We start from the raw sequence: 15694 nt of genomic DNA, 5'->3' as shown, positions 1-15694 counted from the left end.
CTTTGAGCATAAGCGTTTGTGGGCTAAAGCCCACTTCATCAGATGCATGCAGTGGAAAATACAGTAGGAAGATATAGATATATATATACACGGAGAACATGAAAAAATGGGGGTTGCCATACCAACTCTTAATGAGATGAGTCATTAAGGTGGGCTATTATCAGCAGGAGAAAAAAAAAACTTTTGTAATGATAATCAGGATGGCCCATTTCAAACAGTTGACAAGAAGGTGTGAGCAACAGTAGGGGGAAAATTAGCATGGGGAAATAGTTTTTAGTTTGCAAAAAGAAAAGGAGTACTTGTGGCACCTTAGAGACTAACAAATTTATTAGAGCATAAGCTTTCGTGAGCTACAGCTCACTTCATCGGATGCATTTGGTGGAAAAAACAGAGGAGAGATTTATATACACACACACAGAGAACATGAAACAATGGGTTTATCATACACACTGTAAGGAGAGTGATCACTTAAGATAAGCCATCACCCACAGCAGGGGGGGAAAGGAGGAAAACCTTCCATGGTGACAAGCAGGTAGGCTAATTCCAGCAGTTAACAAGAATATCAGAGGAACAGTGGGGGGTGGGGTGGGAGGGAGAAATACCATGGGGAAATAGTTTTACTTTGTGTAATGACTCATCCATTCCCAGTCTCTATTCAAGCCTAAGTTAATTGTATCCAGTTTGCAAATTAATTCCAATTCAGCAGTCTCTCGTTGGAGTCTGTTTTTGAAGCTTTTTTGTTGAAGTATAGCCACTCTTAGGTCTGTGATCGAGTGACCAGAGAGATTGAAGTGTTCTCCAACTGGTTTTTGAATGTTATAATTCTTGACGTCTGATTTGTGTCCATTCATTCTTTTACGTAGAGACTGTCCAGTTTGGCCAATGTACATGGCAGAGGGGCATTGCTGGCACATGATGGCATATATCACATTGGTAGATGCGCAGGTGAACGAGCCTCTGATAGTGTGGCTGATGTGATTAGGCCCTATGATGGTATCCCCTGAATAGATATGTGGACAGAGTTGGCAACGGGCTTTGTTGCAAGGATAGGTTCCTGGGTTAGTGGTTCTGTTGTGTGGTGTGTGGTACCCAGAAGTCACCTACTACAGGACAGGCCCAACAAAGAAAACAACAGAACGCCACTAGCCATCACCTTCAGCCCCCAACTAAAACCTCTCCAACGCATCATCAAGGATCTACAACCTATCCTGAAGGACGAGCCATCGCTCTCTCAGATCTTGGGAGATAGACCAGTCCTTGCTTACAGACAGCCCCCCAATCTGAAGCAAATACTCACCAGCAACCACACACCACATTGTTTCATGTTCTCTGTGTGTGTGTATATAAATCTCTCCTCTGTTTTTTCCACCAAATGCATCCGATGAAGTGAGCTGTAGCTCACGAAAGCTTATGCTCTAATAAATTTGTTAGTCTCTAAGGTGCCACAAGTACTCCTTTTCTTTTTGCGAATACAGACTAACACGGCTGCTACTCTGAAACCAGTTTTTAGTTTGTGTAATGACTCATTCACTCCCAGTCTTTATTCAAACCTAATTGAATGGTGTCCAGTTTGCAAATTAATTCCAATTGTTTTTGAAGTCTGTTTTTGAAGTTTTTTTGTTGAAGAATTGCCACTTTTAGGACTGTAGCTGAGTGTCCAGGAAGGTTGAAGTGTTCTCCGACTGGTTTTTGAATGTTATAATTCTTGACTTCTGGTCAAATTTGCAAATTAATTCCAATCGTTGTTTCTGAAGTCTGTTTTTGAAGTTTTTTTGTGGAAGAATTGCCACTTTTAGGTCTGTAGCTGAGTGTCCAGGGAGGTTGAAGTGTTCTCCGACTGGTTTTTGAATGTTATAATTCTTGACTTCTGATTTGTGTCCATTTATTCTTTTGTGTAGAGACTGTCTGGTTTGGCCAATGTACATGGCAGAGGGGCATTGTTGGCACAAGATGGCATATATCACATTGGTAGATGCGCAGGTGAACAAACCTCTGATAGTGTGGCTGATGTGATTAGGTCCTATGATGGTGTCCCTTGAATAAATATGTGGACAGAGTTGGCAACTGGCTTTGTTGCAAGGCATTTTTCCACTGCATGCATCTGATGAAGTGGGCTTTAGCCCACGAAAGTTTATGCTCAAATAAATTTGTTAATCTCTAAGGTGCCACAAGTACTCCTCAGAAATAAGTAGTTGCTCATAAGCCAAACTGGTAGCTGGCTGTGTACTGAACCATGCTACAAATTAATTTTCACGTGATACATTTCTTTAGAGTTGAGCATCAATTTCTGTCCTTCTGTGAATGTTTTGCTGACGGTTGTAAATCTTAAAGCTTGAGTTAAGATTAGATAGCAAGAGAGTTTCACAGCCTTGGGAGATTAGTAAAAAACAGTTGCAGTTAATTAGGAGTGCTTCCAGCTTTCAAGTATCTTAAAAGGATTGCATCTAAATGTATAACATTCCCTTTGAAGAGATGTTTTCTCAAACACACTTGACAGTTGAAAATCCATAACCAAAGGTAAACAAGGTGCCCTCTCTCATTCAAAACACAGTGATTCAATTTTTGATGGCTAACTGGACCTCTGTTTTAGAAAAAAGAAACTTGGAGTTCATAAATCAGAAAACCAAAAATTGAAAGATGAATATCAAAATGGTTTGAAAGATTTTAAGACTTAAAGATTTAAAAGAAGAAATAAAAGACCAAGGGGAAAAAAGAGATCTGAGAAACTATATTATGGATGATATTTTTTAAGCTACCCACATTTGGAGTGATAACTTTGGCAATCTCATTGCAGACAAAAGTAATGAGGTCAGCATCTTCAATAGGTACCGTACACAAAACAGGTTTGAAAGTCTGTTTTCACAAAAACCAAAGAAAGAAAATTTAACTCCTGTTATGATGATTTAAACCCAACATATTAGAATTTGCCAAGTTAGTTCAATTAGTTTAACCCACATGCTGATCTTTTCTCAGATATTTCTTTTAGAAATATTTTCACAGTATAATTATGAAAAATAAAAACCACTTTTCTCAAACAAAGTGGTGCATTCAGTAAGATGCTTACTTTGGGATGGGGCAAGAAACATGTCTTTGATTGAAACAGGCATTTAATTGTAAATTCATATGGGTGGCCATCAGTGTATTTCTACTTATTCTGTAGTATGACTCATAGTTCTGATTCCAGCAAATTAGAATATAAAAGTAAAATTCTACACTGTATGTATAGGTACTAATTTTCAAAGTTGACTAGGGGATTTCGCCACACTACTCACACTGAACTCAATTATTATATACAACCATTTGCTATCATACTGGTTAATAATAAATCTTTTGACTGTGCAATCTGGGAGTCTGCTTGGGTAGCAGCTGTGACCAAGATGACGATTGCTAGCTATATCTAGCTTTTAAGGTTACAACAGTTTCTCTTGGTAGTGGACTTTATCATGATCCAAACCTCTATCACCTTTAGACTAGACCACTGCACTTAACTCTACTTGGGATTTACAGGGTCAGGTTTTCAACAGTGCTCAGCAATGCGATTTTATCACTGACTCCTGGGGGGACAATGTTAGGCCAGTGGTGGGTGTTCTTGAAAATCCCACCTTAAATCTGTTCAGAAAATGCATCTGATATGGTATGGGGCAGCATGTTTAAAGTGTAAAGCTGGTAGAAAAATTCCCATTTGATCAGTTTTTGAAATTGCCTGTCAGGGTGCCCAGCTCCCAGACTACCTAGACTGGCTGGCTACATGGCCAGCCAAGAATTTTTCAAAAACTTCCTTCCTGCAGAAAATTTCACATTTCCAATTTTTTTTCCAGTTTGGAATGAAAATATTTTCAGAATTCCAAAATTTTCCACAGGAAGGAAATTTCAGTTTCCTCACAGCCCTGGTTAAGTGTGGGTGTCCCACCCCTAGCACCTTACAACAGCACTTGAGGATCTTCACTGGCTGCATGTTTCTGGGTGAAATATGTTGATTTTGATGCAGAAAGCTCTATGGTCCTGATCCAGTGCAGATAGACATCAATAGAGTGACCCCTGGTGAATTCATTGGGCAATAAATAACATGGCTTGAGGCCTGTTTATTTGAGATGGCTTAAACGGCTTGAGGCCTGTTGTTTTGAGATAGCACCTCTCTCCTGTGCTATGCTGCCACAGCTTTGTTTTAAGAGAGGGAGCTGCCGGCATGATGTTCTCTGTAAGGGCCTTCAGCTTTGGAAGTTACTCCCAGTTACTGTCTGAAAGGGATCATCTCTGTTGACCCTTCAGGGCACATTGCAAAGCCCATCTGTTTGCTTCTGTGGACTTTAAGGATGGTGTATTTTCACTTGATTAAGTTATAGATGGTTCCCATAACCTGCCTGATGTGAAGTACTCATCTGTTTTAAGGATTGAATCTTTAATTTCTGTAAAAATCACAGAGGAGCACAGGATTGATGCATTTTATTTTACTATAAATTCATATAAAGAAAGAAAATAATAATATAGTACCTAATCCCGAATGGTGCTAAATTCCACCAACTCCCATTGAAATAATAAATAATAGTGACATTACCAAGTTGTTTATTTACATTACAATGAATAACAATTTCCCCTGAATATAGAACCTTACAATAATCCAAGAGTCGATAATAGCACAATCAGAGAGCCACACCCAACCATTGTTTTATGCACAGCATGAGACAACTCACTATATGCCAAATCATCACCTTTAGAGTATTAGCAGCCCTGCAGGATTATGATTATCCATGTGAAATTTATAGTTAAAGAAATAGCCACTCCCATAATTGTTATGCTTTGTGGTAAGAAGCTGATTACAGTCCCCTGTGCTTGTAATTACACTGAATGTCTAGGTGATCTTCTGTGACATTGATTTTCATGGATCCTTTATGTATTTATTTCAGAGGGTCCCCTCCAAGTCAGCCTGTTTTCCCCCAATTCTTAATTTAATGTTATATCTACACACAAGAGAAAGAAAAAATCTGGTTTCTCTCAGAGAGTGTTAGGAAAAATTAACAAGTTTCAGAGTAGCAGCCGTGTTAGTCTGTATTCGCAAAAAGAAAAGGAGTACTTGTGGCACCTTAGAGACTAGCGGCTGAACAGAAAAACTTTGTATTTATAGAACACTGTATTCAGTAAAGATTTTTAGCTGAATGTCAAGCCAAATAATAAAGGCATACGCATGATGTGAGGTAAAATTGGCCACAATTTTTATTAAAGATACAAGTATTTCATCCAGACATACTCTGAGCCCTCTCAACACCCACTGAAGATATTCAGAAGCTGAAAATGCTCAGCACTTTGCAGGAGTGTTCAGCAGCGGGCACAGCTGAGCCACATTTCAACCAAATCAACTCAACTCAGGAGGAGATCCTTGCCAAACCAAACCCAGACCAATGTATATTTGTAACCCACATTATTGCAGGACCCACATGCACTGACCCACTGGTGTTGGCAACTGCTCTTGAAGGTCCAAGGCTCAATTGTGTGTTTTGAGGACTCATACAGAGGCATGCTTTCCCCATAAGTAGCACGAATGAAAGGGTCATGTGCTCCTGATGTCAGGAGATCTGACCCCACTTCGCGCACACATACTGCATGTGCACACTGAGTGTGCAGGTCACTTGAATGAGCTGCTTTGCTGAATCATGGTTTATTGGCAAGGGCAACCTATCTGGGTACAACCAACTAAAAACTGAAACACCCAAGTTGCCTGGCTAATACATGGTTGTACAGGATCTCAGAGGAAGGCATAGACCCAACCAATAGATAGCCAAATTGGGATGGAAAAACCTAGTAGGAATGTCTTTCCTGGCCTAAAGGCAATCAGACCAGGAGACTAATCCAGAATAAACAATGAGATAACAAGAAATGGAAAAGCATCTTCATGCCAGATATGACAAAGCCTATGCAGGAATACACCTTGAAGGTAGCTGGTTATAGGATATACCTCATGGGTAGGATTCTGGGGAGGAACATGGGTGCTTCAGGACAGACCCACTGCCAAGAGGGTTGGAGCCAGTAGCTCCAATTATCTCTCTGGATACTTAGCAGCCTTTATGACAAAACCTGACTGCTTGAAGCACTAGTAGCAGTCTCAGGGAACATATAAATATAAAAGGATATGGCTTGGAAATGATTTTGAGCTATGGGTTTTACATAGCTGATAACTCTAATCGCCCAGTAGAGGCTGAGTTATTAATTCATAAATTGAAAGCTAATGACTTTAGCAGTTGTAACAAGGATGGAAAAAATAGTCTTTATGCTCCTAGATAAAAGTCTGAAACATCTCATTTATGATTTTTTCTTTAAAGGCAAATTTTATGTTTATTATACTCAAAATATTTTTAAATATAAAGAATGCAGGAAGAGAGAGGTATGCATTATTTAATTTTTTCTAAATGTTTTACAGAGTATTATCAACTTTCTGAAAATGATGATTTAGTGATTTGTTTATTGCTTACTGAAAATAATCAAATTCTATTCCACTATGTTCAACTTAACAACTTTTAAGAAGTGAGCAAGTATTATTTTAACATTAGATGCAGAAATTCATCAATCTACTTGACAGTATCTATTTTTATCTGAATTAATTAACAAGGATTCAAATGCTTGTTTAGTCAGAAAATGTAGATTCATCAGAACTGAAACTGTTTGTGGGGAAAGGTCAGAACATCCTGATTTGGTAAAAAAAGAAGAAGAAGAAGAAGAAATAGTCAAAATATCAGGTTTTGCTATTTTGGAAACAAAAAGTTTCATGTTCCAGGTTGAAATGCCTTTTTGTTTCAAAATTCAAACAAATTTAATTTTTTTTAAAAACATCAAAATTGAAATGAAACATTTTGAAATAATCAAAATGTTTTGATTGACCCAATCTGGTTATTTTTTCTTTCAGGCAATCAGTCAGCCAACATTTTTGAGAATTTGATCTTTCATCCTGATTCAGGACTAGAAAAATATTTGAAATCTTAAAAACTGTCACTTGACAGGAACACCACTTCCAACCCAACTCTACTTAACATCACCACCAAAGTCAACACCATATGATTGTAGATTTCTTATATTTTGATAATATTCTTTGATGTAAAAGCAAACGTGTAAGAAAAGTAAGAGTACCTTCCAAAGACAGTATATTAGCAGTTCACGGTTCTCTCACACTCACTCTTTACAAACTCCTGCAAGCTCCGCTATCATGTGTTCATCTAAATTATATGTATTTTTTTAGATATGTAAGAAAACTAAGTGCAGCCAGATTACACCTGCATTTGCTGTCTCAAATTAAGGATTGTTGTACTATATCTGCCATCCTAATTAACAATTTTGCAGTACGTTGTGGTTATTAGAAGTACACAGAGTAGGTTTTAGAGTATATTTTTAGTGTTATGGGAGAGGTTGGGTGTGTGGCTTCAGTGATATAGCAATTACATCTGGGGAATTTGGGGAGCTTTTCCATAATGCTCTAACATTTTTCCTAAGTTGGGAATTATTAGTTAAATTGGAGAAGATGGGGATCAATATGAACATCAAAAGGTGGATAAGGAATTGGTTAAAGGGGAGACTGCAACGGGTCCTACTGAAAGGCGAACTGTCAGGTTGGAGGGAGGTTACCAGTGGAGTTCCTCAGGGATCGGTTTTGGGACCAATCTTATTTAATCTTTTTATTACTGACCTTGGCACAAAAAGTGGGAGTGTGCTAATAAAGTTTGCAGATGATACAAAGCTGGGAGGTATTGCCAATTCAGAGAAGGATCGGGATATTATACATGAGGATCTGGATGACCTTGTAAACTGGAGTAATAGTAATAGGATGAAATTTAATAGTGAGAAGTGTAAGGTTATGCATTTAGGGATTAATAACAAGAATTTTAGTTATAAGTTGGGGACACATCAATTAGAAGTAACAGAAGAGGAGAAGGACCTTGGAGTATTGGTTGATCATAGGATGATTATGAGCCGCCAATGTGATATGGCTGTGAAAAAAGCTAATGCGGTTTTGTGATGCATCAGGAGAGGTATTTCCAGTAGGGAAAAGGAGGTTTTAGTACCATTATACAAGGCACTGGTGAGACCTCACCTGGAATACTGTGTGTAGTTCTGGTCTCCCATGTTTAAAAAGGATGAATTCAAACTGGAACAGGTACAGAGAAGGGCTACTAGGATGATCCGAGGAATGGAAAACTTGTCTTATGAAAGGAGACTTAAGGAGCTTGCTTGTTTAGCCTAACTAAAAGAAGGTTGAGGGGAGATATGATTGCTCTCTATAAATATATCAGAGGGATAAATACAGGAGAGGGAGAGGAATTATTTCAGCTCAGCACCAATGTGGACACAAGAACAAATGGGTATAAACTGGCCACCAGGAAGTTTAGACTTGAAATCAGACGAAGGTTTTTAACCATCAGAGGAGTGAAGTTTTGGAATAGCCTTCCAAGGGAAGCAGTGGGGGCAAAAGATCTATCTGGTTTTAAGATTCTACTTGATAAGTTTATGGAGGAGATGGTATGATGGGATAATGGGATTTTGGTAAGTAATTGATCTTTAAATATTCAGGGTAAATAGGACTAATCCCCTGAGATGGGATATTAGATGGATGGGATCTGAGTTACCCAGGAAAGAATTTTCTGTAGTGTCTGGCTGGTGAATCTTGCCCATATGCTCAGGGTTTAGCTGATTGCCATATTTGGGGTCAGGAAGGAATTTTCCTCCATGGCAGATTGGAGAGGCCCTGGAGGTTTTTTGCCTTCCTCTGTAGCATGGGGCATGGTTGACTTGAGGGAGGCTTCTCTGCTCCTTGAAGTCTTTAAACCATGATTTAAGGACTTCAATAGCTCAGACATAGGTGAGGTTTTTCATAGGAGTGGGTAGGTGAGATTCTGTGGCCTGCGTTGTGCAGAAGGTCGGACTAGATGATCAGAATGGTCCCTTCTGACCTTAGTATCTATGAATCTATGAATCTATGACTGAACCATACTGTTATGGGGAGGATATCCACCAGTGAGACGGGAGACATCCATGCAGATGGCTTTCAGTTCCACAGAGCTAGAGATGCCCTTCTCTGTATCTCCAACACTTAGGGAGTTGGGAGGCCTCTCCTTTTGTAAATTCAGCAGACCCATGTTCCCTTTCCACTAGAGGAATTCTCTATTGGCAATGGCAGTGTGGTTTTGATAGTAAAATTAATCTCCATGCTCAAGTTCAGAAGCTGCTGTAGGTGTTTGTTTTCCTTTATGTAGCTTGTGATTTTTCTTCTGTCCTCACTTCTCTTCAGACAAATATCCAATATTTCTGTCTCTGCCCATACCCAGTTGTTTATTTCTTTTGATTGCAGGCAATGGACTGGGAATCCGAGTTGTAGGTGGGAAAGAAATTCCAGGGAACAATGAAGAAATTGGAGCCTACATTGCCAAGATCCTCCCCGGGGGCAGTGCAGAGCAGACAGGGAAGCTGATGGAAGGTAAGATAAAGGTGTCATCAAAAACTGGCAACCAAGGAATGTTCTATTGCATGATTTGTGGGTTACATTCATTCTTTCTCCAGGGCAGCACTCAGTGCAAAGGTAGGGTGGAAGGCATCAGGGAGTCAATTCTAAGCCCAAACCCGTCTCCAATGAGACTTAAAGCAGCATTTGGACTGTTCAACAATCAGATCCTGGTGAAAGATCCTTCCCCTACACCAGTGGAGAATGTATATGACAAAATTGAGCTGTGAAACACCCCTGCCACTCCCAGTATATCTTGTACATAATATACTGATATAGTTTCAGGAGTTCAAAACAGTATTTGCAAATATTTCTTTGAATTCTGTGTTTATTTTGACAATGTTCTTACTCCTTATTACACTCTCTATGAACATTCCCATAAATGGGCAATTCTTCTTACAAACAATTGAGGAATGGCTATTCTTCATATGAGTACCTGAATTCATCTGCAAGCAATGTTCATATTTGGACAAGAGTTTCCTTCTCTGAATTCATCATCATTTGTTGTTCTTCTGTTTAAAATAAAATCAGTCATCCAGAGCAGAAAAAGGACCACAAATACAGAAGACTGAATAGTCAAAGTGAGCCCTTCTCGACACCCTCCTTTCCCAATAGATTGAAATTTGTTCACATAAACTTTTTGATACATGAACAACATATATATTTGCAGGAATCAGGATTAAATCACAACCATTTTGCAAACATGATAAACTGAGCAGAGAATAGGAGTACTTGTCGCACCTTAGAGACTAACAAATTTATTAGAGCATAAGCTTTCGTGAGCTACAGCTCACTTCATCAGATGCATTTGGTGGAAAAAACAGAGGGCAGATTGATATACACACACAGAGAACATGAAACTATGGGTTTATCATACACACTGTAAGGAGAGTGATCACTTAAGATGAGCCATCACCAGCAGCGGGGGGGGGCGGGAAGGAGGAAAACCTTTCATGGTGACAAGCAAGGTAGGCTATTCCCAGCAGTTAACAAGAATATCAGAGGAACAGTGGGGGGTGGGGTGGGGTGGGGTGGAGAAATAACATGGGGAAATAGTTTTACTTTGTGTAATGACTCATCCATTCCCAGTCTCTATTCAAGCCTAAGTTAATTGTATCCAGTTTGCAAATTAATTCCAATTCAGCAGTCTCTCGTTAGAGTCTGTTTTTGAAGTTTTTTTGTTGAAGGATAGCCACTCTTAGGTCTGTAATCGAGTGACCAGAGAGATTGAAGTGTTCTCCAACTGGTTTTTGAATGTTATAATTCTTGACGTCTGATTTGTGTCCATTCATTCTTTTACGTAGAAACTGTCCAGTTTGACCAATGTACATGGCAGAGGGGCATTGCTGGCACATGATGGCATATATCACATTGGTAGATGCGCAGGTGAACGAGCCTCTGATAGTGTGGCTGATGTGATTAGGCCCTATGATGGTGTCCCCTGAATAGATATGTGGACAGAGTTGGCCACGGGTTTTGTTGCAAGGATAGGTTCTTGGGTTTCCATCCACAGCCTCAGAAACAACTCTGACATCATAATCAAATAGGCTGACAAAGGAGGTGCTGTCGTCATCATGAATAGGTCGGAGTACGAACAAGAGGCTGCTAGGCAGCTCTCCAACACCACTTTCTACAAGCCATTACCCTCTGATCCCACTGAGAGTTACCAAAAGAAACTACAGCATTTGCTCAAGAAACTCCCTGAAAAAGCACAAGAACAAATCCGCACAAACACACTCATAAAACCCCGACCTAGGGTATTCTATCTGCTACCCAAGATCCATAAACCTGGAAATCCTGGATGCCCCATGATCTCAGGCATTGGCACCCTGACATCAGGATTGTCTGGCTATGTAGACTCCCTCCTCAGGCCCTACGTTACCAGCACTCCCAGCTATCTTCGAGACACCACTGACTTCCTGAGGAAACTACAGTCCATTGGTGATCTTCCTAAAAACACCATCCTAGCCACTATGGATGTAGAAGCCCTCTACACTAACATTCCACACAAAGATGGGCTACAAGCCGTCAGGAACAGTATCCCCGATAATGTCATGGCTAACCTGCAAAAAGAAAAGGAGTACTTGTGGCACCTTAGAGACTAACCAATTTATTAGAGCATAAGCTTTCGTGAGCTACAGCTCACTTCATCACGAAAGCTTATGCTCTAATAAATTTGTTAGTCTCTAAGGTGCCACAAGTACTCCTTTTCTTTTTGCGAATACAGACTAACACGGCTGCTACTCTGAAACATGGCTAACCTGGTGGCTGAACTTTGTGACTTTGTCCTCACCCATAACTATTTCACATTTGGGGACAATGTATACCTTCAAGTCAGCGGCACTGCGATGAGTACCCGCATGGCCCCACTGTATGCCAACATTTTTATGGCTGACTTAGAACAATGCTTCCTCAGCTCTCGTCTCCTAATGCCCCTACTCTACTTGTGCTACATTGATGACATCTTCATCATCTGGACCCATGGCAAAGAAGCCCTTGAGGAATTCCACAAGGATTTCAACAATTTCCGTCCCACCATCAACCTCAGCTTGGACCAGTCCACACAAGAGATCCACTTCCTGGACACTACGGTGCTAATAAGCGATGGTTACATAAACACCACCCTATATTGGAAACCTACTGACCACTATTCCTACCTACATGCCTCTAGCTTTCATCCAGATCCTACCACACGATCCATTGTCCACAGCCAAGCTCTACGATATAACCGCATTTGCTCCAACCCCTCAGACAGAGACAAACACCTATAAGATCTCTATCATGCATTCCTACAACTACAATACCCACCTGCTGAAGAGAAGAAACAGATCGACAGAGCCAGAAGAGTATCCAGAAGTCACCTACTACAGGACCGGCCCAACAAAGAAAATAACAGAACGCCACTAGCCATCACCTTCAGCCCCCAACTAAAACCTCTCCAATGCATCATCAAGGATCTACAACCTATCCTGAAGGACGACCCATCACTCTCACTGATCTTGGGAGACAGGCCAGTCCTTGCTTACAGACAGCCCCCCAATCTGAAGCAAATACTCACCAGCAACCACACACCACACAACAGAACCACCAACCCAGGAACCTATCCTTGCAACAACGCCCATTGCCAACTCTGTCCACATATCTATTCAGGGGACACCATCATAGGGCCTAATCACATCAGCCACACTATCAGAGGCTCGTTCACCTGCGCATCTACCAATGTGATATATGCCATCATGTGCCAGCAATGCCCCTCTGCCATGTACATTGGTCAAACTGGACAGTCTCTACGTAAAAGAATAAATGGACCAAAATCAGACGTCAAGAATTATAACATTCAAAAACCAGTCGGAGAACACTTCAATCTCTCTGGTCACTCAATTACAGACCTAAGAGTGGCTATCCTTCAACAAAAAAACTTCAAAAACAGACTCCAATGAGAGACTGCTGAATTGGAATTAATTTGCAAACTGGATACAATTAACTTAGGCTTGAATAGAGACTGGGAATGGATGAGTCATTACACAAAGTAAAACTATTTCCCCATGGTATTTCTCCACCCCACCCCACCCCACCCCCCACTGTTCCTCTGATATTCTTGTTAACTACTGGGAATAGCCTACCTTGCTTGTCACCATGAAAGGTTTTCCTCCTCCCCCCCCCCCCCCGTTGCTGGTGATGGCTTATCTTAAGTGATCACTCTCCTTACAGTGTGTATGATAAACCCATAGTTTCATGTTCTCTGTGCGTGTATATCAATCTCCCCTCTGTTTTTTCCACCAAATGCATCCGATGAAGTGAGCTGTAGCTCACGAAAGCTTATGCTCTAATAAATTTGTTAGTCTCTAAGGTGCCACAAGTACTCCTTTTCTTTTTGCGAATACAGACTAACACAGCTGCTACTCTGAAACCTGAGCAGAGACTGTATTTACAAAAAGAATCATCTCAATACGCTCTGGGAATAAACAAGAATAGAATTTAACCCAAATTTGTTGTTGTACCTTTTGGTTTTAAAATGCTTGTTATTTTCTTTGTCAAAAATACTTTGTAGGCCGTAAATAAGGAAAAGGTTCTATTTTCAAAGTAAATTTAAAGATTAATGAGGGAATTGCTCAGTGACAAAAAATGTTCTCTTTGTTTTTGCTAAGGGCCTGATTCTGCCATTGATATATTAAGTTAGTGCCTGATTCTGCATGTGGTTCCATTGCATTCAATGGCTTACTTATGGAATAAGGTACATGTCTACAGATCAGACAACTGGTTGAAGAGGATTACATTAATATGAACTAGGAACCTCTTAGTTCATGTCCACAGCATCCACATGGGGAGTTACAGTGCAACACTTTGGTGTATGCTGCTATTCCGACCCCTGTAGTCCAAACTGTACAGCTGTGTAGACAAGTCCTGAGTCTGAATATATGTTAAAGTATCTGGCCCTACCTTTGTTCATGTTTCCCCACAAATATTTACACCTTCCACCCATAAAAAATGGTCTTTCATAGATATGACTCAAGTGTCTATTTCCTTAACTAAATGGGGTTATATGGAAATCCAGAGGATGATTAGGAAGCAACAATGCAATATTGCCCACAATATGGAGTGTTTTGGGAATCAGGAGAGGCACTTAATGACTGAAAATCCACTCACTGTGCTGAGCAGAAAACTAGCCTTCTGGGCTCTTTTGCTATGAGCAGCTTTTGGAATAGAGTTCTAAAATAGCTCCTGACATACCAATCATTGATGTTTTCAGCTGTGTTAGGAGAAGTTTGAATTTACTGTCCAGCAGACAGTGTCAAACCAAGTGACTGGTCATCTGAATTCTCCTGTCATTACCATTGTGTGTCATTGCCATGGTTAGATGAACAGGCTAATGAAATATTTATCTCCTCTTTTCCCTTTCCCTCTGCATCATCCGAACAGCCATATTTTAAATTGACCTTAATAGTTCCGTTCTGGACTCAGTTATACCAGCATAACTCGGAAGTAACTCCCTCAGAATCAACGGAGTTACACTGCAGTTGTGTCACTATTACTGAGAACAGAAGGTAGCCCTTGGAATAGCACTGAAATATAGTTTCATTGCTACTGCGTAATCTATTCCCTATCAGGATCAAAATTAGCATTCTAGTAGGGTATGCCCACCCACTTGATACACTTCCCATTCATCATATCTTGCTGAAAATATATCTTGCTCAATCTTATAATTACTGCCAAGTGACTTTTTAGTTGTTTTAAAGGGTTATTGTTCATCTGCAGAGACAATTTGGCTCTGCTATGATTGCATTTCTTGATCAGGTGTACATGTGGCTAATGCTGATTTTGTTTTCTGAACTTCTAAATCTGCTAAAATGTATTTGATTTGTAGTAAGGTCTGTGGGTCACCGTCTGCTTTCTGGTAGAACAGTGTGGATCTAGAATTAGTCCAACAAAGTTACTGGTCCTGGTGCCTGCGAGTAGAACTTAGCCTTGTATGTTTTTCAGGCTCTCTGTCTCATCACATATGAGAAGGAAGATGTATATCTTACGCATATGGTTATTTGCAAATGTTAATGCTCTTTGATCAGCAATCTATTTGTATAGCAATCATGATTCACTTTGGTGCTGTAATGATTCGTGGCTGCCTATTATTGTACATACTCCATAGTCATCAATTAAGCATATACAAATGTCATCAGGAACAGAAATCATGACTCACCAGCCTTTCCAGGAACGTGGCCTCCACTCATTACAAAAGAGCAATATTTCTATAAGCTCTTGTGGTGCAGGAAACTGAAAGTACTGGAACAGGTCTGAAATTCCCTCCAGTGGAAGAAAGTGATGAATATAAGCACAAGTCAGTATATTACAATGCATCTTGCTTGTATGTTCTTTTTGGATCTGTTAATGTTATTAGGTGATCTGCAGTAGTGTTTAGGAAACGCCAGTCTTTCTGGGTTCTCTCATCTTGAATTGCTCCAGGAGTTTAAAAATAGCTCTGATTCATCATTCATTGGTGTCACAGAAACTGGAAGTGGAAAGCTGATTCCATTGAGCTATCAAGTGCAATTACTGTCACAGTTTGATAGACGCGTGTCTGAATTCACTTTCATGTTGATAGAGACAGTTGAGTGATCTTCCACCTGTTATTGTTTTGAGGGGTGCATACAATACTTATTGAATGTTTTAATTATAAAAAGAGAGAGAGAAAAGTGATCAGTCACAAGATTGACAAAAAGA

At 40.0% G+C, this 15694-nt stretch overlaps 1 protein-coding gene across 2 annotated transcripts in view; it reads left to right on the top strand.

Moving 5' to 3' along the window:
- Positions 1-15694, top strand: part of PCLO (piccolo presynaptic cytomatrix protein) — a 548662-nt gene that overhangs the window by 362616 nt on the left and 170352 nt on the right. For both annotated transcript variants that reach the window (XM_038373536.2, XM_038373500.2), the window contains exon 10: positions 9329-9454. In XM_038373536.2, the coding sequence (XP_038229464.1) occupies positions 9329-9454 (126 nt within the window). The remainder of the gene's footprint in view (positions 1-9328; positions 9455-15694) is intronic.

The sequence above is a fragment of the Dermochelys coriacea genome, chromosome 1, assembly GCF_009764565.3.
Source record: "Dermochelys coriacea isolate rDerCor1 chromosome 1, rDerCor1.pri.v4, whole genome shotgun sequence".
Taxonomy (NCBI): Eukaryota; Metazoa; Chordata; order Testudines; family Dermochelyidae; genus Dermochelys; species Dermochelys coriacea.
Note: the sequence above shows the minus strand (reverse complement) of the source record. Positions and strands in the feature narration are given on the sequence as shown.